Source organism: Pteronotus mesoamericanus, unplaced genomic scaffold, assembly GCF_021234165.1.
Source record: "Pteronotus mesoamericanus isolate MK-2021 breed Mesoamerican mustached bat unplaced genomic scaffold, CSHL_Meso_final contig_52, whole genome shotgun sequence".
NCBI classification, from domain to species: domain Eukaryota; kingdom Metazoa; phylum Chordata; class Mammalia; order Chiroptera; family Mormoopidae; genus Pteronotus; species Pteronotus mesoamericanus.
The window spans coordinates 4,999,454-5,025,275 of record NW_026555189.1 but is presented as its reverse complement, the minus strand read 5'-3'; the positions used below and the strand labels follow the sequence as shown (position 1 = coordinate 5,025,275).

The 25,822-nt window shown below is 40.4% G+C and overlaps 1 protein-coding gene across 2 annotated transcripts in view; it reads left to right on the top strand.

The window, feature by feature from the left end:
• Positions 1-25,822, top strand: part of WWOX (WW domain containing oxidoreductase) — a 475,224-nt gene that overhangs the window by 231,010 nt on the left and 218,392 nt on the right. For both annotated transcript variants that reach the window (XM_054579152.1, XM_054579151.1), the window contains exon 7: positions 23,913-24,098. In XM_054579152.1, the coding sequence (XP_054435127.1) occupies positions 23,913-24,098 (186 nt within the window). The remainder of the gene's footprint in view (positions 1-23,912; positions 24,099-25,822) is intronic.

The window sequence follows — 25,822 nt, the reverse complement described above, 5'->3', positions numbered from 1 at the left end:
ACCCTGTACCACAAACCTCTTTTCAGATGTCTCTCAAGAATACAGTGTTTTACATGTTTTAGGGAAATATTGTGGTGATGAAAATATGCATAAAAAAATGAGTGATTTCAACTTTTGAAATGCTGCCAAAGTGAAATCTCTCCTGGATAGGCAGATGACAGTTTAGTACTTACAGGTCTTTAGATTCTGAGAACTGTCAGAAGTGAATTTAAGTGCTGGTGACCGGGCTGCCAAAAAAACATGTGTAGCTCTATTCGTATAATCACCTCCCATCTTTAGACATTAAAACTTCCTTGTCTTTAAAACATAATGACAAATGAAAGAGAGGCTGCCAGCTCAGAGCCAGTCTCTTTTTGCGTTGGTGGACTGAGGAGAGGAAAACTCCTTACATTTGAATTCTGTGTGGATGCCCCCATTTCATACTCTGTTTTAATGCCAGTCTAGGAGCACCCTGGAAGTGTTTCGGGCCCCTTCTTCCGGTGTGTCTTCCCTGGGTTCATGCTCTAGCTCCGCATGTTTTCCCGCACTGGGGTTCGCAGCTTACCATGTAGCCTGAGTCTAAAAAAGAGAGAAAGAAGTAGGAAATGCAGACCTGGCGTGAGATGCAGCTCCCTGTGCTCTGGAGCCCTCCTCTACCTGCCTCTGCCAGGAGGAACTGTGGATGAGCCTCTTCTGGGACATCTGCTGCTTCTCCCCTTGGTGGTGGAGGGGGAGGCCATTTCAGAATGAGCACTGCTAGCGTGATTATGCAAAATCACAGCTTCTCATCAGCTTTTTCTTTATTTTGTGCAAAGCAATGTGCTAAGCACTTATGCATGGGTCCTGTCTTTATTTTCTTACAATAACCCTGGGCACTAGTCATTTTTATCTCTATTTTACAAATTGAAAGGTTCCAGCTTTTTGGAGAGAGATTCCAAATGACTTTCCCCAGTTTAGCAAGTGGTGCGTTCCAAAATTGGAATCCAAGTCTGTCTGAACTCAAAGTGCCTCTTCTTTTTGTTAGGTCTCACACTCCTGTTTTATTTTTCAGTGTGGATTTCTGTACTGGTATGTGTTGCCAAGTAATATGTTACTTTGAAATTTGGTAGTGTAAATCCACTTAAAACAATAAATATTTCTATTTACTCTCTTTCAGTTTGTTTAAATCAGGATTCAGATAAGGTCAATCCATTGTAATCAATAGGTTTTCCCTCAATTATTTTTCTTTAAAAAAATTTATGCAACATAGTGTTTGTTGAAGAGCGCTGCTTGTCCTCTAGAGTTTTCTGTCTCTCGTGGCTGCATACTTGGCCTGTCCTTCAACGTGTTCTATTATCATCTATGTTTCCTGTGAAATGGTAGCTAACTCTAGAGGCTTGAACAAATTCCTGTTTAGTTTTTTTCTGCAAGTACAGTTCCTAGGTGGTGGTGAAGTCTTCTATCTAGAGGACACGTAGGCCTGGAAGTGCCCTTTCCTGAGGCTCAGCTCACCCTGGCCAACCCATTCCTCTGCCCGCTCGCTCTTTGTCCGCCCACCCCCATTTTCATCCACTTATTGCATTATTCTCCACTCACTCTTCTGGGTGGTCAGCCCAGGAAGCCTCAGTCTGCCTCCAGAGAGTTCTCCCAGGAGTTAGGGATGGTGGTGGCCAGCCAGTGTGTCTCAGGTCGAATTATTTTGGGCATTACTGGAAAGTTCCAAACCAAAGCCTGTGGTGAGTCCCAACCAAACCGAGTTTTGAAGGATATTTATGTTTAAACTGCAACCCTGGAGAGCAGCCAGACTCCACACTGCCTGGCAGGCAGAGGCGTCCCTCCGAGTGTGCAGTGCTGGGACCCTTCCTGATTGTTCAGACTGAATATCAGGAGTTTGTGTGATGGGCTCTGAAATAATAACATGTTGTTTGTGATGATTTTGCACTCACCCGTTTACTAACTTATTCCCAGTGCTAGCTGCTTAGTTTACTCAGAAGCACCCATTTTGAGTAGGGCCTGGAATAGTTCAACAGCTCCTAGAACTAGGAGCTCTGCAAATATTTTCTTTTTCAGGTGTTTTATAGTTTGAATTCCATATATTCCTGAAATAATGGATTCCTGGATTCCAATCCTGGAATGTTAAATGTTGGTGATGACACATGATATGTAGCAAATTCATTGGAACCCAGTTACAGATGAGCTCTTGTAATACTGACCAAGGGCTTTGATTCATTATGGAAATGAGTTGAAATTGATAGTAAGTTCATATTAACACAAACATGTAGTTCTAAAGGTTTCTAGAACTTTATTTTTGATGATGGATTTCTACTTTCTCTTCTCAACTTTCTGTCTCCAGCATAATTTAAAGAAATTAGGCATTCTTTCGCTTAAAAAAATAATATAGGATAGTGATGTTTATAAAATAAAAGATTAACAGTTTTCTGTCCCCTCTTCTTAAACATTTAAGAGAGAAAAATCTTTAACAAAGTTATTTATTTTCACTTTTTACTAAATTACTTTCAGAACTTGAATGTACTAATCCCACATATAATACTCTTGGATTCTTATTCCAAATTTTGCTGTCTCAAATCCTTCTATGGAAGTGGGTGGGCTATAAATTATAAATAAATTCCAAATTTTGAGGGATAAATTACCCTGAAGACCAATGTGTAAATTATAGCTTAATCTTTCTTTTTCTCCTCAGCTCAATTTTAAGAATAATGTTTTAGCCAACATATCTGCATTACTCTTCGCTCAACATGAGAAATCCATTTCTGGTTTGCCTAACAGAGGATCATGTTGCTTTGCTTTTCTACACAGTATGAAAACTAAAGGAAAAGAAAAACAAAGAGGTAGATTTTAACTATAAGGAACTCTCTAAATCTAGATCTTAATTATGGCTTTTTAAGGGAAAATTTTAAAAGCCTACAGGTTGAGTTTTTGCCATCCCATACATTTTCCATCTTAAGTTATTTAAAAAGTCATATCGTGAAACATTTAGCAAATTTAGAAACATCAGGGAAGAGTGCTTCTTTCGTAAGTAAATCTTTTCTGTTCTGAAAACGAACTCAGCATCAATTCGTTTTATATAATTATTTAAAATATTTCTAAAATACAACATACGAGTCATTTCTTGTTCAACAAAAATACTAACTTGAAATAATTCAGTGTAGTACAGGGGTCAGCAGACTTTTTTGTAAAGAGCCAAAGAGTAAGGATTTTAGAGTTTTCAGGCCGTATGACCTCTGCTGCAGTTAGTCCACTCTGCCTTTGTTGCATGAACGCTACACGGACAACATTTAAATGGATGAGCATGACTGTGTTTCAATAAAACATTTTTTATGAAAACAGGATTGGATTAGCTTTGCCCAAGGGCTACGGTGTACCACCTCCTGGTGCAGTGGGAAGAATATGGGGTTTGGGGATCAACAGAACTTAGATTTGAATCCCAGCTCTACCACGTACTAGCTGTGTGTGGCCTTGGGCCAACTCTTAGCACCTCTGGGCCTCACTTTGCAGATCTGTATAAAGTAGATGATCGCATGTACCTTTTAGGGCTATTGAAGAGAATAGCTGTAATGTATGAAATAACCAGACACAGCTTAGTGCACTGTGCCTGTGGCTGTTATTAATATGTGTTTGTTTATTATCACAATTCTAAAATGACTTGAGAAATTTTAAAGAATACATTATAGTGTGATAAAATAGAAATAGGAATTTACTTAAACACAGGAAAAAGGGATAAAAAGTAGACTAATAAGATGTGATCATAGAGGAAGAGTGGATCTCATAAGGTCTTTCACATTCATTAAAAATCAGGCCTAAGAATGAGCTTTGGGATTCCTGGCCATTAAGAAAAGAGGGGAAATCAGCTTCACGTTGCCTACAAATGATGAGCAAGACAAGAATCAAGCAGAAAAGTTGTTACTATAGTGATGTTCCACTGAGGATCACAGAGTACTTATTACTCTACTGAGTATTTTCCCTGCTGTTCATTGTTATTAAAGCCGTGGACTTAAGGGATACTTCGCCGTTCTCTTTCAGAGTAAATGGCTAGACTCTATTTTCTTTGCCATTGTTACATCTGTTTCCCCTGGCTATAAGCAGCTTTTCCAGGTGATCTGAGTTGCTTTAAGAGCAACCTAGTTTGAAAAAGTGAGGTACCGTGGGACCTACTAAGAATAATGAACTTGGGTATTCTGGGATACCAAAGTACCCCACATGCCTTCTTCTCCCCGCCTTTTGTGTTTATTTTTAAATTTTACTTTCCCCCTCATTATTTATTCAGTGTTTACAGCAGTATTAGGGACTGGTCTAGACATGGGCTTAAACCATTTTCTATCTCACTTCTCCTGTGCCTTAGCTCTCTCTCAGCAATTGCCATGGAGCTTAGGGACAGTTTGATAACTTTGCATGATGGAGATCTTTAAAAACATACACTTGGTAGAGAAGAGAAATTATTAAATTAATTTAGTTAGGCGCCACTTTGCAATTAAATTTGTCAGGGAAAAAAAATTTCTGTGAACCCTGAAAGTCGTTGAAAGTCATCACCGCTAAGGAAATCATGAAGATGCGTTTGAAGTAGCCGCAACGGCGTCTGCCACAGAATCAGCTTTGATTTCCCAACAGAGTTCCAGGTTCAGTCATCACTATCGTGTTTCTTAAAATCCAAGTGATGTATGTTAATTGAAGACACAAAAAAATGCCCTTCCAGGAGGAATGGAAACCCATCTTTGGAGGGCAAATACAATTACTCTGTGGTTGCCCCTTCCCATGCTCATCATCCCCCAGTGCCTACGTACTTAAGCTGATGCTATGTCTTCAGCTTTAACAAAGAATATTAATTTTGTTGCTAGTGTTCAACAATGTCCCTCTTTTTTTTAGTTCTTTCTCTTTTTTGCTTTATCCCTCCACCCCCAGCCCCCTGCTCTGTCCCAAGCTGTCAACAATGATCCCTTAAACCACTGGACTAGAGCATAAGCTGGCAAAGTTTTTTGAAAAAAAAAAAATCAGATAAATGAATATTTATATACCTATCTATATAAATATTTTATCTTTGTGAGCCAGATGGTGTCTAGCAGCCACTCAATCAGCATTGAGTACATTTTGAGTGTTGAGTGAGGTCATTGTAGTACAAAAGTAGCCTCTGATAAAGTGTAAATTACTAGACATGGCTGTGTTCCAATAAAACTTTATGTATAAAAATAGGAAGTGGGTTGAGTTTGGGATTTGCTCTGGTGGTTGTGGTTTGCTAATCTTCGGACTAGACCCCACTGTTCCTTGAAATGTAATTCATTTTTAATAGCATCCCGCTTCACTATGAGAGGTACATGCCATTTTTCTTAGAAAATGGTTTATGTTAGATCTGTCAAGATAAATAAGTAAATATAACCATTGTTGCATGCATGGTTAATTTTAATTCTCTGCAGAAAGTACTGTGATACATAGAGGCTGATAAAAGAGATGGGTTTGAGTAGAACAGTGTGCTGTGGTGAGTTTTGGGAAAGTAGGTCAACTACCACCACTAAGTATTGTTTATTTATAATGAAAACACTGAAATCCTAATTGGGACTTGAAACCATATAAAGATGGTGATGATAATAATTATTAAAATTTAGCACCTATTTATTATGTGTCATGCACAGCTAAGCACTTATATGCCTCCCCATCTTATCCTCATAAGGACTCAGAGGATAGGTCAAAAAGGACAGAAGTATGGTAGTGTCTTATGTTTCAGCCCAATACAATGATGAACCATATTTTATAGATCAAGAGATTGAGGCTCAAAGAGATTAAGGACCATGACCAAGGTTTTATTCCAGTTAGTTGGTGGGGAGGCTAGACCTTAGTCCGAAATCTGCTCTCGCGATGAGCTCAGCTTGGACAGCGGTTTGGAGAATCTGAAAGACCTGTCTCACTTGGGAAGTGTATCATCATGTAGGATGTGTTGCCTATGAAGAAGAATTTGTTCCCTTAATAGGACAACTCCTTGCCCCTGGGACAATTACTAAGGTCACTTCAAGGCTGAAGGAGATGCTTCTTCCAGCCAATTTTCTATCACCAAGAAATTGTTTTTCTCATATTTGTGTAAAAGAAGTTAAAGCAACCGAACAGGAGAGAGGCCCATCCCCTCAATTAAGGTACTCAGACTGTTTTCCACCAGGTATCTAGAAGGTGTCTCTCCACGGAGTCACTTTAAGCAGAAATGGTAGCTACTTACTCTTGTTTGTAGTTGCATTTATACACTTACTCCAGGTGTCTGTGTCCGTTTCCCCGATGTCTTGCTGACTGAACCGCAAAGGCCGTGCTAGCTGGTGTGGCCCACCAAGGCTTCTGGGCTATGGCCCCTTATCCACCTTCACGTTTAGCCATGTGCCCCCAACCCTGCGCCTCCATACGCTGCCTCACAGAGCTGCTTACGAGTTCTGCCTCCTGACAAATGGGCCTGCCGTCCTGACTCGTACCACCGTCCTCTGACTTGTCCATCACCTGCTCACTGGATGGCTGTCCCACCCTCTACAGAACCTGCCTCCTTCCCTCCTTCTGCCTCTACACAGTGGTTGAATTGTCAAGTCACTTCATGGGGCACTGACCACAGACCCAGTCATCCCGCTTAGGATACTTTGGGGATGCTTTTTCTCTGTATTGATTTTTCTTTGTTAGATTGAGCCCCAGAGAAGGAGAAATCTTGTCTAATTCATCTTTGTCTTAGCTTTGAACCTCTGTTCCACAGCTTAACAAGATGGTGACCTTGGCAGAGTCCTTGGTCTCTCAGGGTCTCTGTTTCTTTATCAGTAAAAGTGGGAGATGATGGTGGAGAGGATTTAATATCATAATCTTTTTAAAGCACAGTCCCTGATAAATAATAAATAGTTAATTAATTTTAGCTTGCGTCATTGTTATTTTCAGTAGCATCATCTTTGCAATTATTAAATATATTTACTGCCTTATAGTAAGCTCAAGGAAGGGCATGAATGGGTGGATGGATGGATGGATGGATGGATAGGAGGGAGGGAAGAAAGAAAGAAAGGAGGGAAGGCAAAAATATAAACACGTAGCTCCATTTGGTGACCGAACTTTTCTTTGAAGGTGTCAATTCTCAGCCATTTAAAGTTCTTGGTACGTCCTTGGGTAGCATGATCTTGGCAACCAAGTTTTAGTGTGCTCAAATGTGCAATAGTTATTTTAGGCAAATAGCATAAATATTCCCTTCTAGGAATCCATGAACACATTAATCTGTGAGGAGCCAGGACTCCCCTGCTGTGGCATGGACCGTGTGAACAAACCAGCCTGGCATTGCTTGGCTTGGACAGGGACTGATACCCCTCGGCCCTGCCAAGCCTGTTCTTTGACCTTCACCGAGACCACCTACACAGCCATTGGCACAGCAAATCTATGATATTAGGGTTAATATTTGGTTTCTCTCAGAGAAATCTTGGTTTATGTAAGGCTTGGGAAAAGCATTTCAATGTCTGTGGTTCAGCGTTATATTTCCCAATGTGGCCCATGAATGCAGCTTGGTTTTTCTCTTTGTACCATCTAACTACCCCCATTGTCACATCTGAGTTCTACTTTTACATAATTGACATGTTGGGAAGTTTGTGCTTAAACCACACTGAAATCACATTTTAATGACATGGGAACCATTTTTCCCCCCAGTAAATTGTTGCGAAGCTAATTCTTGTCAGCCTAAAAAACTTGAATATACATTTGAAATAAATCTCCGGTGCTACACTGTGGCAGCCTGCTGAAAATCCCCGAGGAAGATTATATTTTTAGTTGAACTACTTGTCACTGTACTGTGTTTTTAATATTATGAGTTCTTTCTTTTCTTCATTTTGTAAGAATCTACTCAGTACCTTGTCATTCAGAAAAATATAAAGAGATCCTCTCAATTAGCAGCAAAGTTCTTCCTTTCGCCTTTTAAATTTACACTGCTCTTACAGCTCAGTCACCAGCTCATAATCAAAAAGATGTTTTAGCTGACATTACGCGATAATTGATAACCAAAAACAGAAAGAAGAAAGACATTTCTGTTTGTCTCAGAAGTACAAGTAATGGGTAAGTTCACAAACAATACAGCTTTAGGACACGGATCTTGGCATAATATCCTCCACCTAAAGGGAAGGCAGTGCCTCAGTTTCCCACATCGGATCTCCAAATTCCCAAGAGATTGTCTTTGGGGACAGTGGTTCTCATCTTGTCCGTGCTGTGGGATAAGCTGGGGATTATTATACGTCACCAACGCCTGACTCCTACCCACCGACACTGTGATTTCATTGTTCTGGGGTGAGCACTGGGCATTTGGACTTTGAAACGCTTCCCAGGTGATTTTCTTGTGCTGCAGTGTGGGGTGCTGAGCACAGCCTGCCCAATGGTCCTGGTTTATCTCTGTCCATTCATCAGTTGCTGAACATCTGGGCTGTTTCTGTTGTTTGGCTATTGAGAATAATGCTGCTGTGAACATTTATGTACAGATTTTTGTGTAGATATATGTTGTCATTCCTCTTGAGTATACGACTAGCAGTCAATCGCTGGGTCAGAGAGTAACTTTATGTTTAACTTCTTGAGGAACTGCCAAACTCTTTTCCACAGCTGTTGCACCTCTTTACATTTCCACTCGCAGTACATGGGGACCCTAATTTCTCCACATCCTTCCTGACACTTGTTATTGTCCTTTTTTAACTTAAAGTATAGCCACCCTTTTTTATTATAGCTACCCTAATTGGTGTAAAGTGGTCATGTTACAGATATTCTTTTTTTATTCCAACATATCTATTTTTCTGCATACTAAGTATGCTGTGGCATGTTTTCATGTTATTGAATTTTTTTTCTCTAATTTGAATGGTAAGGACTTTACTGTGATCCATTGCATATCAGTAAAATTATTTAAACTATCTTCAATTTTTGGATGCTAAGTGTTACTTTTTTAAAATCTCTTTTCTTGAGATCAGTTTCTATGAGAGGAGTTTCTGGGTCAAAGCATATGGATATTTTTTAATACCGATCATCTATGAAACCAACTCACCGTCCAGAAAAGTTACATGTAACTTTTTCTCATCCCTTCATCAGAAATTAGGTAAAACTTTTAAGATCTGAAATATAATTTGTAAAACTTGCATGTATTAATTAAAGTCAAATGTTTATTACAAAGTGCCGGATTTTTGTTTATTAGTCATTGAAGTCCCTCTCCCAGTTGCTTTTCCAGTCATCGGAGGCCCCCACAGCCATGGGGAGGAGAAGCCATGTCCTGGTGGCAGATGGGAGCCCTTCGATTTTCTGTCCTTGGTGAAGAAGCATGGGGTTGCTCAGTGGCGCTGAGCCACGAAGGGGTGGGGATGGGGTGGACAGAGCACCGCACTGGGAGTCAGGAAGGACTGGCTGCCGTTCAACTCTTGCCCTTTGTCATCATTCCCTGGGTCATTCTTTGTCTTAGATGGTGGGCCCCAGGCTCCTACTTGGTTCTTTTCAGTAATAGCAGCTCAGCTCCAGCATGTAACTTTGCTGACTTTCCAGGAACTTGCTCCGACTCAGCTTTTGACACACAGAGCAGGACTGGCCACCCATTACAGGGAAGGCTTCACACTGATCTCAGACAAGAAGTAACTATGGCCTTTAAAGACCCCAATACCAAAATAGATTTCAGTCTCAGGCTCCTCAGCCCTGTGTGACCCTTGGGTATCTTGGACCAATCAGATCTTTCTTCCTTTTCTCACTGCCTTTTGGGAGGGTTCCCAAGTTTAGTGGAGTTTTGCATCAGGTCCATTTCTGTTTTAACTGCAGCCCCTCCTCTAGGGTTGCAAGGGCGGGATTGCTGTTTAGCACCTGCACGGGGAGTCAGCCAGTTCTGGCTTCTCCTCCTGCCCTTTATATGGTGCATGTCTTCTTGGCGTGGTTTTTGATATGATCACATTGGTCTAAATCTATTTTGTTTAACAGGTTTAAGTGCCATTGTGATTTCAGGCAATGTCAAACTTATTTATTTTGGTACTATGTATAAATAACATTGTTTTACGTTAAGTTCTCTGACCACAAAAATGGTACTTGCCCATTAGTAGATTTGAAAAAATATGAGATAATATAAATGTGAAAATGAAAGTTGTGCATTCTCCAGGCCCTTCATTAGTTTGTTTTTAGTTTTTTCAATTTTTTTTTTACTACAGAGATTTTCAAATATACACAAGAAAGACAAATGTAATGGATTGTCCCATTCTCTAAGCCCAGCTTCTATAATTATCAGCAGAAGGTCAATTATATTCAACCAGATTATTCAAATTAAATTATTCAATTCAAATTATTTTAAAACACATCCAAGATATTTTAAATTTTCATCCATGTATATACTATCACTACCCCTCAATTAATACCAGTGTTCATATTTCAGAATATCAACTTCAGTTGTTTTTTTTTTCAATAGAATGATAGGCATTCTATAGGAAAGACATTAAATATGTTTTATATATAAATATATTTCAGCTCTGGCAGGTATGGCTCAGTTGCTTGGGGCGTCATCCTGTAAACTGAAAGATCGCGGGTTTAATTTCAGGGCAGGGCACATGCCTAGGTTACAGGTTCGGTACTTGATCGGGATGCATATGAGACACAACTGATCCATGTTTCTCTCTCACATTGATGTTTCTCTCTCCCTCTTTCTCTCCTTCCCTCATCTCCTCTCTAAAATAATCAATAAGCATGTCCTCGGGTGAGAATAAAAAATATGTATTTCAAATATTTTTGAAAAAATGTTTCTGATTACATATTTTCCTCTAGTTTTTCATAATCGTTTGGTGCAGATGGTAATTTAGCAAAAATTACCACAGGGTTGCACAAAATATAGTAAATAATATGTCAAAGAAAGAAACACATTAAAAAAAAAATCAACCTTACTTTTCTTTTTCAACCTAATCTTTTAAACAATGTCTAAAAGTCAGATGTTGAGAAATAAATTCAACTTGTCATGGCAAAATTCTAATAATAGACTGAAATAATGTCACAGACTAAAACCATGTAGGTTTGTATAACCTATCAATTGTCTAAAAAAAAAAAAATACAACCTTATTTTTCCTAAATTTACTATACCTTACTCACGCCTCAGTTTCTGATCAGGGCGGAAGTGTAAGGGAAGGTGGGCGGGCCTGGGGAGCTGTCAGCCACAGCTGCTCCGGGGAGGGTGAGGGAGCCCGGCCCGGGGCCACTTAGCTTGCTCTGGCGGTTTCAGGGCAGGCTTCTCAGAGCCCAGGGATGTTTTTTAATTGAGCCATAATTTATATACTATAAATTCATCACTCTAAAGTGCATAATTCAGTGGCTTTTAGTAGAGTCACGGAGTTGTAGACCCATCACCACTAATCCCAGAACATTTGCATCACTCCAAGAAGAAACCCCACACCTGTACCCACTAGTAGTCACTTCCTACCTTCCTCCCCGCCCACTCCAGCCCGAGGCAACCACGAATCTACTTCCTGCCTTTATTGACTGGCCTATTTTAGACATTTCCTTTCAATGGAGTTATACCGTATGTCTTTTATGCCTTGCTTCTTTCACTTAACAATGTTTTCAAAGTTCATCCATGTTGTAGTGTGTGTCAGTGCTTTGTTGCTTTTTAGGGCTGAATAATATCCCATTATATAGATAGACCACATTTTGTTTATTCATTCATTAGTTGATGGCCATGTAGGTTATTTCTGCTTTCTGACTACTATAAGTAATTCTGCTACGGACATTATTTTTATTCTTTTTCCCTCTTGGAAGACATCACAATACTTAGGGGTGAAAGGTGTTGGAAGGTAGGTTGGTGGGGACCGTGAAACATCTTTTTGGGGATCAGCATTCCTTTCAATCTCAACACCACGACCCTTCCTGACCTCCTCTTGAAGGAGTGTCCATTGGGACACGCCCGGTGGTCCTCCAGTCACTGAGGAAGCACGTGTCCTGGAGAGAAGTTTTCAAGTCTATGATCATAGCTGACAAGAGACCAAGATATTGAGTAACCTTGTATTTGGTTCAAGAAGGGAGCATTAGCACAGAGTGACAGATGGAATCCAACTTGGGCTCAGTTATTTTGTAAAGCTTTTTGTTGATTTGACCTCCCTTTGCCCAGGAAATAATTCTAACCAATCAGCGCTGGCTCCCTGTGACACTGGGGTCTGCTTGCTTTATGGCTGATGACAGAAGGGCCACACCGCTACCACATCTGAATTAATCCTCAACCCCAGAGCTGCGTGCTGTTCTCTGGCAAGGCTGTATTTCTTCATTAGCTATTCCCAGGGCCCTGGGAGTCCCAGAGGATGTCAGAGTACATTAATTTTTATCATAACATGGAATCTTTCAGGTCTGAATGGCAGCGCCGCTGTCAGGGGCTTTCTGAACTCTGTTACAGCTCCATATATCTCTAGGCAAGGAAATTTACAAAATGTGTGAGATGTTTTATTGTTTGAGTGACTTGACCATGCACTTCGTACATTCCTCAACTAATTTTTTTCCTATTGTCCGTGTAAGTTCACCTCTGCCACCCCCTCCCTTCATTGTGACTGTGTGAGGTGTGTTTCAAATAAACTTTCTTTGCATAATAGTTAATGAAATCATCGTCTTGTACTTATAGCTAGTCCCCAAACATATATAAGAAATGAAGATTCTCTTGATTCTTTCAGCAGATTTATGCATTCACAGTATTGCAGAAGTTTGTAAATAATGTCTTGTAATGCTCGATGTTACTTTATGTCTACAAAATATACTTTTAATTTGAAGGAATGCTAATGCTTTTCTGGAAGGGCTCTGTATTTCTGCATTACTTTTATTTTCTCCACTTGCCAACTGAGTCAGATGCCTTCTAGGATGCATTTTACTGGGAGAGGATGCCCAGGTATTATTTTAATAGGAGTACCGTCAACAAGTGCCAGGGATCCCCTGTGCGCAAGACCCCATACTGGACACTGGGTCATGTGCACATCAGAACCTTCCGCCAGGAAATCCTCGTCAAAGAGAGAAGTAAATGTGTTCTTTCTAGGCACAGCCAAGTAACATGCTGTGCCAGCTCTAGTCCTTCACTCCAGTTTCCTGGATAATTTCAATTTCTTAATAAGGGATGTGTTTTGTAAGACTACACAGACTGTCCATTTCATTATCCCCATTGCCGGGCAGCTTAACTGTACAAGAGCTGTGACCACAGAACTCAGTTTCCCTAAGGTTCACCTATCACCACTCACCCTTAAGATGTGCACGGAAAGATATTTTACTCATTGTAACACATGCTAATTTTTAAACCCCAAATCAGAGCAGCTACCCGGCTTGGTGGATGTTTGTGCAAAGCACCGGGTTGAGAAAAAGAGATGAGTCAGTTCCCAGCACATTTTTAAAAATTAAATCAGGTTGTCCTTCAATATGATAGAAATTAGGGAAGTGGCACAAAAAACTGTATTGCAGACAGTGGCAACAGAGAGGCTTGTATGGGTTTTTAAAAAGTAGCGACTGTATGCCTGCGATGCTTTAGAAAACAAATGACAGCGAACCTCACAGGTCTGAACAAAGACACAGGAAGCTTTCACAACCGATACTTAGTTTTCAGGGATTCAGTGATTCAACAACTTCTATTGTATGTCAGGCACGGTGCTGGGTGTGGGAGCTCAGGGGTGACCGTCCTTCAGAGGTTTCTAGTCCATCATTACGACCTACTGTATCGTGTATGAGAAAACCGAGGGTCATGGCAAAACATACTTTCCCTCTGCTGTCAGTCATGCCGGCCCCCAACCCTCCCCCTCCGCCAGCTTCTTCCCTCCTTTTATTTATATGAATCATATTCGCATTCTCCAAATTCTGTTAGGGAGTTTACTAAACTCCAGTTTGGCCTCCCTTGACTTCTTTCATATCACAAGTGAATTTTCTTAGCACACGACTGTGATTCATTCGTCAGGTGAACAAGTGGGAATTTGCCAAGAGAGACTTTGGTTAATTTGCATTTTCTCAATCTATAGGAGCTCTGTCTAAGTGAGATGAGTAGGTCATAAGCAGTGTTGAAGTTATTTATTCTTACTCTCTCCACTTTATTGTACTTATCATCTTTATTGTACTTATCATTGATTGTCCACTTTATTAAATATTCCCAGGACACAGGGCAATTAAGTCCCAAATGCAAAGGGCAGGAGAAAAAAATGGGAACAGCTGGAATTATAACAGCAAAGAATCAGACCTGTGTTTGAGATGTCATGCCAGTTGGATTAAGTGCTGTTGGTGACATAATTATCAAATTGATGCCTATTTTCCTTAGAAAGCCCTCTTGAAAGAATGTGAGGGGAGCGTATTCCTGTTATACATTTGCCCCCATTCAGAATCAATGAGGTTGAGATTTTGCTGCCGAGACTGCATAAGATGGAATGGGAAAGTATAATCAAGATAATGGACATGAGGCAAAAATTTAAGGAAATAACAAAAACAAGAGTGTTTCCATTTTCTGTTAAGCATATGTACTGATGTTCTGGAATTCACTATAAGTTGTAAATGGTGCATGAAATGAAAAATTCTTGGTGGTCTCCAGGGGATACAGCCAGTGCTCTGCTCTCCTCCTACTGATTGGTTTGGATTATTTTCTCTATTCCAACTTAAAAAAAATAAAGTGCGGCTAGGTTATCTTGACAGCAGAATACACTCTGGGTTAATTACTATTTTAATACTTCATGGTGTGCCTCCCATTCTCAAAACATGTGGATCCTTTAAAATTTAGAAACATGCAGCTGGATGGTCACCGACCACCTAAGCTGATGTTGGTTTTATGTGTTCATATTTCTCCTGTGTTATCTGCTTTGTTTCCTTGCATATTTATTCAGGATCTTATCTCCCCGAGAAATTGAGTAATGGCATGGGAAACAACATATAGGTATCTTATAAATGTGGGAGGAAATTATATACATATTTTATATCTCTGAATTATTGAAGGATATCATGTTCCAAAGTGTAGCTCAAGCCCTAGGAAATAGGCAGCTGAGAAAAAGAAGATGCGCTGTTTTAGGCACCGTCTCTGTCATGGCCAGGGCTGGCACTTGCCGTTTTTCTCCGGTTCCCGCAACTGTCCAACAACGGGGTTATCGTTCCCTTTTATCTCTGTTATCATTCTGAGTTTGAGAGGCTAATTACAAATTTTTTGTAGTACATTAAAGCATATAAGCATTTTTTAAAAAGCTTGCCTACATGCCATTTAAAATCATCTTTTGAGTTTTACTAGTAGCATGCACCCTGCATTTTGGGCATTGTGGTCTTGGTTTTGGTGCATTGCTAGAGTATAGAGAACCTTCGCTGGGCTGGAGGGCCCTGTACAAGGGAATTGTTAGGTTACGTTTTATCCTGCCATCGATGAGATCAAAATAAACCTGCCCAAGTTATTTAACCAGAATCCACCTTGGAATTCTATAATATTTTTCCCCTTCCTTTTCTGAGAGCAAAAGACAGCTGAACACCAGGTAAAACGGAGAAACAGTTGCTTTGGGGATTTGGGGTCTTTAGGCCCTTTCTATTGAATTTCAGAGTATTTCCAAATAGTATGAATTCTTGCTGCTCACTTGAGAAGAGCCCCAGATGGTGTGACATTCTGTTCAGGGAGGAATTGAAAAGTATTTCCCTTTATATAACATTCCACTTAACTCATTCTTTTGCTGTGTCTGAAATGGAATTCCCAAGAGCCACAATTGTGTTAATGTTCCTCAGGGTGTTTGTCTAACCTGTGAAAGTCTGCCTTGTTTTTTGGGAGGGAGCATGTTACAATTTGATTTACAAATCTTCACTGTAACTCAATGCCATCATGGCTGCTACTGCTCCTCACACACTCTTTTAAAGTACCCTTCTGATTTCTCACTTAGAGAAATTACTTACCTGATACTTAGGTTCCTGGAATCATAATGGGCTGATCTTATCTCCAAAGCATAAATAACTGTCTTTATTGAAGCTAGAACCAAATCAACTTTTTCCCTCCTCATGTCATTTTATTTGTTAGGGAATAATATATTGTAAAACATGGCCATGTAGTGGCCTATAGACCATATGCCATTGGCAAAATAGCATGGACTCAAATGGGATCCTTCAGGTATATCAAAAGGCTTCTTAACAACATGCAAGACCTTGGGCAAACAAAGACCTCTCTCCTCATGGACATTGTTGTCTAGTGACAGAGGAGTAGCTCGTGCTAGAAAGTGTGAAATAGTGTTGGAATGGACACACCCCAGGCAGAATTGAAGGCTGAGCCTTCTGGGAGATGCTGCACCTCAGAAGTTGATGTTCAGTAAACACTCAGGCATGCTGGAGTTGGGTTGTTGCCAGTACTGACGCACATTCAGAATAGTCGGCAGGGTTGAGAATGGCAGGGGACGTGTGTGGAGGAAACTCATGGGATCCTGGCATCCCTCACCCCCGCCCATTGCATTGGTGTCACTAGGTCGGGGAACTTGGGAAATAGCTGAGTCTCCTGCCTGCGCAACTGTCTGTTGGTGGTAAGTCAGAGGGTCTTTGGTTATATCTGTCTTTCTGTCCATCACACTATCATCAACCTTGAAAAAGCTCTAAGAAAAGTGTTTAGGAACTTCAGAAGAGGGAGATATTGCTTATTTTCCAGATGAGGTACAAAGATTCTTTGAGGAAGGAAGTGTCTTCTGAGTAACCGTCGGGAGACGGAGAGCGTTGTGACCTGAAGAGCGGGGAGCAGGGATGGGGTGAGGAGCCCTGGTGGGTCCCTCTGAGTGGGAAACTAAAGGAAGACAAGGACGCCCTGTGTCAGTGCTTGAGCAGACATCAGAAAGAAATGTGATAAAAGTGTCATGAGTTTCTCTCCTGTCCAGAAACCTCCATTCCTGTCATCACTATGGGTAAGAGTCAGTTTGGATAGGCCGAAGTTCAAGCATTTTATCACATTCTGATTTCTTAGTCACAGGCTAGCACTGCTGCTCACAGCTATACAGAGAGTTCACTGAGCACCTCTTGGAGGCGCCCTTCAGATCGATCGCTGTCTGGGTTCAACCTCTTGGCCTGCAGTAGAATGCATTCCTATTGTCTTGTTTAAAAGCCTATGTATTTTCATGGCTAAGAAAAGATTTCAGTGGCAAATATTCCTGAATTTGAATTCTGGCTCCTTCAAGTGACTGGCCAAAAAAACTTTTTGAAGCTTAATTTTCTCATCTATAAAATGATAATGATGTTGTCTACCTTATGGGTTGCTATGATGATTAAAATATACAATTGACATACCAAGTCCTATCAACAGTATTTTCTCCAACTGAAATTCTATGAATGTGCCAAGCAAGGAAAAAATGTAGATCTTTTTCAGTTCATATTTTCTAGGCCAGTGTGAACAATTGAACAGTCATGTGATGAACATTCTCTATGACCAAAGTCTTATGGCCAGTTGTGTATGACGACAAAACTGTGGGACTGTAACCTCTTCTATTACAACACTTGCCAGGAGGTCATAATGTTATATAAGGAAGGATTTTGTGATCGATCAGAACATTCAGGGGCTCTTCTTCAGCAGACTAGCTTCAGCAGTTGCCCGAGGAATTATGCAGATAGTAAATGTTTGGCAAATTCCGATAAGGAGCCATTCTTTTGGTTGGAGTAGCCCAGAGGGATTCCGCAGGACAGGTGGGGTTGGAGCTAGCTCTTGAAAGGATAGGGGGACAGTCAGCGTGAGTCCTATAGATAGGATAGTCGGCTAAGTGCTCTCTAATCTCTACAATGTTAGGTTTACCTGTTCTTCTGCAAATAGATTTTAAAACTTTTCTTCTCTTGTCAGCTGTTCTCATGGAGCTCAGAGCAAGGCACACGGTAGATAGTCCATGCATATTTTGCTTGAGTAGAGTTAAGTTCAGCAGTGTTGCAGTACACAAGTGTCAGGTGCGAGGGACTTGCTCTGCAAGTCGCTCCGGAGCTGCGGAAATGAATGACGCCCAGCTGCTGTAGTCCCACTGGGTGTAGCTGATACACAGATACACAAGTGACTCATTCCGGGGATGTGATCAGTTCCATTAGAGACACACAAAGCACTATTGTTTCTCTCCATTTTTAAAAATAAGGTGCATTTTAAATATAGCGGAAGGTACTGCTTTTATTGGATGGGTCTGTGAGTTGTGACAAGTCATAGAATCACCACCATCCACATATAGAACATTTCCATCACCCCGCCCCCCGAATTTCCCCGGTGCCCCTTGGTAGTAATTCCCGCGTCTTACACCCAGCCTCTGGCAACCGTTGATTTTTTTTTCCTGTCCCTAGAGTTTTGCCTTTTCCGGAATGTTCTATAAATGGAAGTATTCTGTATGTAGGTTTTTGAATTTGGCTTCTTTCACATAGCATAATACACATATTAGTTATCTGCTGCTGTTAAATTATCCCCCAAACTTAGTGACTTAAAACAGCAAACATTTATTACCTCACTCTTAACTTTCTCTTGCTGTTGTTATAAATTACCAAAAATGTTTTGGCTTAAAACAATACATATCTAGGGTGTAGGAATATATATCCCAATCAGCATTATGTAACATAATGAAAATAAAGTAATATTATAAATAAATCAGCTAGTGTGATAGGTCAAAATTATCTTATTTTAATTTTTAATAGAAATGGAGTTGAGCATAAATCTTGCATTGGTTACGTGTAATTTGGTTTTATACATTTTTAAAAATGTCTTTGTATTTCTGTTAAACCTTTTAGAATGTTTTTCACTTGGCCCCAGTACTCATGATGAGCCAGGTCAGGGAGAAAGCAGAGGTGGCAAGGCCAGGCATGGGCTGTTGCAGTGACCAGATCTAAAGACATCAGAATGAGAAACATGGAGTAATAGTGATTGCCTTAGCTTGGGTTCCCTAGAGATCAAGCCTGCGATGGGGATGTTTACTCATGTGGTTTGTTGGAGGAGTGCTCTTAAAAGAAGAAGGAGGGAAACAGGTTGTGTTCAACTAGAAACTAGTTTTAGCCTGATCCTATAGGGAGCTCTGGAGAAGGAAGTATTCCAAAGAATCGATTCTCTTTTTTTGGAGAGCACCTGGATATGGGGTATGACTTACTAGATGCCGATGCCCATCAGTCCAGGATGATTTTCTGGAGAAATCAGTGCTCACAGCAGCTGGGACTGGGTACCCTGGACCCGTAAGTCAGAACTAGACAGAGCATCATGTCCACTTCATTGGAAATGTAAGGGACTGGACAAAATATTAGAGAGGCCCTGAAAGGTCTAGAGATATTGGCATTGATCAGTCATAGAGACTATGGGAGAAGATGTAATAGCAAATGTTTCTTAAGTGCTCATATCAGGTGACTGTTAGTATCTCCCCTTGCAGAAATAAGAACACCTGGAAGGGGGTAAGGCTTGAGGAGAGAGGATGAAGAGTTTAGATTAGCAATGAGACTCCGTAACTTAGGAGCGGTACATGGGCCAGAGCTGTGGGTGACAACTTCACCGTTAGAAGGGCATTGTTTGGAGTCTCTGGCTGGATGAAATTTCTGTAGGGAAGAGTTTTGAGACTGAATTAAAGGAGAGCCAAGAATCAGGGAGGAACAGGGCCCTTTACAACAGAGCAATCTAGTCTCAGCAGCAGGGAGGTTTTTGGATTTAGTAATTGGGAGTGATGGGACAGGATTCAGTTGGGTTGGTGAGAGAAGCGAGTTTGGACGAGAAAAGAGACTGAATGGAGATGAATATTTCACAATGATCGAGCATACATGGGAAAGGAGAGGCTAGTGCAACTTGAAAGAGCCCCAATGTCAAACAGACGTTTTTCTTTCTTTTCTAGACCTCTCTCTCCTATCTTCCTTTCTCTCTTTCTTCCTTCACTTTCTTTCCTGATTTTCTCTCAAATGATGGTCAGGAAAATATGATTAGCCTGATACACAGCAAGAGTGAACTAGTGGCGGGGAGAGAGGTTGAAAAGTCCAGAAAGAGAGGGGATAGTCCATGGTTGGGACCCTCAAAGTGTTGTGCATTGGAAACGAATAGTATATTACATGTTGATTATACCTGAATTAAAGAGAGAAATAAGAAGGAGGATGGGGAGAAAGCTGAGAGATCAGCTGTCTAAAAGCCAGCAGGCAACAGCCTTTGGACTAGGACCCTCTTCTATTTATTATCACCATTCAGTGCTCTTTCAGTGTGAAGTATCACCTAAGGCTACTCTAGCTAGAAAGGTTGGCCAGTGGCCACTCCCATTGATGACAAGCAGCACTCCCCATTGATAAACCGTTGGAATCCCACCCTCCTTACTCTTAAGCAGTTGTGCTTGGGCCCAGTGGAAGGTTTTGGCTCTACAGGATTAGATTGCTGCTTTCCAAACGTCATCCCCAGCGGCTCAGAGAAGGTGCTGTGTCCACTCAACAGAGAGGAATGAGTTATTGAATCTCCAATTCTTTACACGGAAGACAGCCTTTCCTGTCCTCGCTCACCCCTCAGAGACCAGAATCCACCAAAGAAGAAAAAAAATCCGTCCCTGAAAGTGCTGACTAATAGCATCAGCTTTGGAATTCGAATGATACTATTTTTGTTTCCATTCTGTCTTTCCAGTTTGAACTTTCCTTTTGATATTTTGTAAATATTCATCATCTCAGAGCCTTTTGAATTGCAATGGCTTTTCGTCAAAACTGAGCAAAATGTGCCATTTGAATAATAAAAACCTCATTAAAGCAAAGCTAAAGGAATTCTTTTTCTTTTGTACAAGCCAATTAAGCGTCTTTACGATTAAAAAAAAAGCCTAGCACTTTATAGTTTCATATTCCATAAGCCTGTTTTTTGTTTAATGGGGGTGACAAGCTTTAGGTACAGGGTACAAATTTTGCTTCTGGTGTGGTGCAATCCATGTTAATCAAAGGTATTAAAATTTGGTGAAACAGGAAAGGGTTACCCAGGTCCTCTATGGGTTCATGCCTCCAGGCTGAGGGCTTTGGTAAGGAAGCTTCTTTGGTACAGTTTGCTTTTTCTCAACAAAATTGTGCAGGCAAGGATAAAGGTGTTGTTATCAAGAGGTTATGATGCCAAAATTCCAAATGCCCAGGCCTGTCTTAAAGACTGGGAAATGCTTTAAAAACAAACAAACAAACAAACAAACAAAAAAACTTTGAAGAGTTTTATTTTCTCTTCTGGAAAAAAGGGAAGGATCTAGAGACAGAGGAAATAGTAATGATTTCACCTGGCAGGTACCTTCAATGTGTTATATGGGAGCTTTGCTCATCATTCTTTTGTCGTTGGATTTTCAATTGCTTCTAGTTCATATTCAGTTTTATAGTTCTAGTTCACTTATAATTATTATTCCTCCCTATGAGTAAACTTTTATATAAATTTTGAGTATTTCCTTAGGAAAGAGAATCTTGGAAATTTGTTTTAGTTTCCCAGAGCTGCTATAGCAATGGACCACAAATTCGGTTACTTAACAGAAATTTAGCCTAGCACAGTTCTGGGGGCCGAAAGCCTAAAATCAATGTGTGGGCAGGGTTGGTTCCCACTAGCGGCTCCGAGGGAGAATCCAGTCAGTGCCGTTCTGCTGGCCTCTGGGGCCGGCGGGCAAGCCTCCGCCTTCCTGGGCTTTTAGGTGCAACACTCCAGTCTCTGCCTTGGCCTTCGCAGCTCCCTCTCCTGGTGTCTTCTGCCCTTTCTTCTTTTGTTAGGGCACTTGTCATTAGTTCCACTTTACTCTAGGATGATCACATCTCACGATCTGAATTTAATTAGATTTTCCAAGAACCTCTTTCCAAAGAGGGCCGCATTCACAGGTTCCTAGTGGACCTATTGTTTAGGGTTCATCCTTTAACCCCTACAGAAGAAGAAGCATATCAGGGGGGTTAGAAGGGGCTGTGGGTATGATCTGCCCCACATGTAGGCAAAATGGGGGAGCCTTGTTTGTTGAGAATTCAAAACCAATAATAAAACTGACTAAAGGTTGACATGCATTTTATTATTATCATGCAATGACAATTATGAACATTATCAATAATAAAATATTTTTCCCTCGAGATGTGAATTGCTGCCTCAGCACTGCCCCCCTATGCACCCCATTGCTTGGATTACTGGGTGAAATAATGTCAATTTTTCTAATTCTTATGATATATATTTTGCACTTAATATACCAGGTGCAAGAATATACTTACCAGCTTTATACAAGATAAAAATAAAATCATAATATAAATAAATCTGCTAATTTAATAGGGAGAAAATATTTAAAATTTTGCTACTAGTAGACTTCAACATGTTACATCTTGTACTGGTTATTTTGTAATCTAGTTTTATAAATTTTTTAAATGTCCGTATTTTTGTAGGACTCAGAAGCTTTTTTTATTGATTTGTAAACACTCTTTACATAGTAAAAATACGAGTCCTTCATAATGCACATATTTATCATTGTTCCTTTTTACACTTTTATTTAGATAACAGATTACTTTAGCTTTTGGAAAGACTTTTCCGTGTGCTTCCTTTTATTGTGTACCAACGTTTGTTTTTTAATAACTTATGGCTTTGGCTACCATCTCTTATGAGGATGGAACAAAATCAGATTGTTACAAAAAGTAATATTTCTATGAAAATTTTCTATGAAAAGAGCATTGAATTTCTAAAAATAAAGGTATAGGAAATGACTTTACTTCCTACATCACACAGGAAGTACTACCTACCAGCCCCTGGTGTGGAATCTGAGCCGTGCGAGGAAACGGCACCCTCAGTTTCCAGCCCCCTGGGGCACAGGAAGGATGTAGAAGTCGAAGGCCCCTGCGATTTGTCTGAAACTGGGGCCAATGCGCAGCTTTGGACTTAATCCAGTCCTCCTGTAAAACCCCACTGTCTCTTTTTCTCTTGTTTTATTTATTAGCTAATTTCCCAAATTCTTTTTTTTCTATAAAGCATTTATTTGATTCCATTTTTCCTTATTTTAAAGGCTCCATATGTTAATTATAGAAAAAAATGAAGAATATATGAATGAACTCAAAAAGAAACCAATTTAAGACATTGGGTTCTACCCCTCCCTAGAGACGACTACTGTTAATATTTTTGTGTAGTCTGTTATTGTGTATATGTGTGATCATACAGCAGTACCTATTTTATTTTTTATCATGAATGTTTGACAGGGTCAATAGATTTGTTTATTTGTTATCATTTTAATGGCTGAATAGTATTCTATAATATACATATATTTAAATTCATTTAATGATTTCCCAATTGTATATTTAGTTTAAGTTGTTGTTTTTATGTTGTAATTACAAACACTGGGTATATATTTCTTTATAAAACTCTTTTTAGTACCTTAGGATGATTTCCTACAAGTACAATTTCTTTATGAGGCTTTAGGATTTTGATTCTCAGGAAAGACTTACCTAATATTTAATATAATAATATTTAATCTTGTTATGAAATAAATTAAATACCTACAAAAGAAAAGATTATGAGGCCTCCACTTAACTACTTCCAAAGGGCATTTCTAAAATGTAGGTTTAATCTGACTTCTAGAAAGACTATATTCAAACAATATTTGCCCATCACTTTAGACAGAGCATTTCTACCTTGATATCTTTATTTGGCACCTACTAAATGCTGGTTCCTATGTCCAGATTTTTATAGTATTTTTTTCTTTTATTTCTTATATTTACATTCAGGGCTATTTTGAAGAAGCTGAGAATTGGATGAATTAAGACTCATAGATTCAGTTAGGTGGTAGGGCAGGATTCAGCCAAGGTGACCCACCAGTCCTGGTTTGCCTAGCACGGTCCTGGTTTAACAGTGAAAGTCCTGCATCCCAGGAGCCCTCTTTCCCCAGCAACCCTGGACAGGGGCCAGGTCAAAGTCCAACCCCTCCCTCATCCGAATCGTTTAAGGTGCGACAATCTGGGGTATCCCAATCCAAGTGATGGGCACCTTGAAGACAGTGAAGGATGGCTTCTTCCTGAGGGAGCGTGAGCTGTCCTTGATTTCAGGGTGTTTGTGTCCGCACAATGTTGGCTGTTTTATTTTTCAGGTCTCTGCATGTGCTCGTGTGCAACGCAGCGGCTTTTGCTCTGCCCTGGAGCCTCACAAAAGATGGCCTGGAGACCACCTTCCAGGTGAATCACCTGGGCCACTTCTACCTTGTCCAGCTCCTCCAGGATGTCTTATGCCGCTCAGCCCCAGCCCGAGTCGTCGTGGTCTCCTCGGAGTCCCATAGGTGGGTTACAGTTCCACGCTCTGTTCACTCGTCCCCTTTGCCTGTCTTGCACCCGCTGATATCCTCCCAAGGCTCTTTCTGAAAATAATTTTCCTTAGCCCTGCTCTGAAAAGTGTGGGTACACTCGACGTGGCTTACTTAATTTTTGAGGTGTTTTTTTTTTGTGATTGTGGGAGATTATTTGGGGGTTTTGTCTACAACAATGCAGATTGTTTTTACAACTCTACTTCAAGCCCCTCATTGATTTTGCTTTGAGATGGAATAATAATTGATTAAATCTGAATGCCTGACCTTTATTGATTTGTCATTCAACAACTTCAACATCTCACCAAGAAGAATGTGCAGTTATTCTAGCAGGAGAAACAATGCAATTAAAGACTGCGAGATGAAATCCAATCGTTTTATAATGAGAAATTAGGGAATTCAATGCAGACATTAGCTGTGTAATTGTAGGAAGGGAAGCACTGTAGTTAGAACATATTAGAAATCTGGCCATGCCTCTTTTGGTTAAAATTTCAATTAAAACATCAGATGGCACTTCTTTTCTATTACCATTAGGAGAATATTCAATTGACTAAAAAGGCATTTGAAAATTTCATCGTATTTTCAGCATATTTGTTTCTAGAGTTGGATAAACAACTGTTTGTCTAAAGAGAAGTACTCGGGAAAGACAAAGGACTTGCTGGGTGAGGCTAGATTTAATGCATGTCAGGGAGATTTTCCTGGTGTGGTTGGGAGCTTTCACTCTTAGCAGAGTAGCTGGAAAAAATACTGTGCAAGTGCCTATTTTCCCCCCTTCTTCTCTGCCTTAAGTCCTGAAATGTTTTAGTGACCCAGAATGAAGCTTATTTTTTAAATCATGCTTCCATAAAATGTAACCCCTGGGACTTGGAAGAGAGAGACCAGCCAAGGGTTAGTCTGAAGCCTTTATCACTCCCAAACACAGGGGCTTAGGGTATAAGTGACATACAGCAGATAGATTTACTTTTACCATTTTAAATTTATGATGGCTGAAATGAAAGGAAAATGCCAGTAATACTCCTTCCCTGTGTTAAAAGACATGAAGCATCTAGTAATTAGGTGGTAACAAAATCTGGACATCCTTATCTTTGCAAATCACACCAGGTTTGCGAAACAAAGTGGAGCGGCCCTGTGAAGGAGTGAGGGAGGCTTCTGCGGGGGCAGGCGCGGGAGAGCAAGCTCCGGCAATCAACCTGCCAGCCCCAGTCGCTTGCCAGATGTGGAGGGCACCACGGGATATGTTTAAATGAGCTGGTATTTAATGGGAGATTATGTTGAATTGTCAGCTGCTCTCTTCCCTTTGTAAATCTGGGTCTCAAATGGTATTTCATGTGACGTCTTTGTCCTCTCCTTAACTGCAGTGTATTTCGTTCCTACCTTGGAGATCTGAATCTTAATTTCATTTAAATGATGAATTGAAAGGAAGGGCCTTGGTCTCGTGAATTAGATCCATTTTAGTTTACAGACAAGGCCTTCCTGAAATGTGTTGCGAGGCTCACTCTGGTTTCCTGCTTTCTGATTATCCTTTGCACATATGAAAGGGTGTGCTTACAAAACGTTAATTCCCCCAAGCTGATTTGTTTATTACACTTTAACTGCTCCCGACCCCCACCCTCCACAGAACCCGAGAACCAGTGTGAATACTGGGTGCACAGCCTGGGGAAAGCACTTGCTTACTGCACAAGCACCCAGAGCCCTAAACC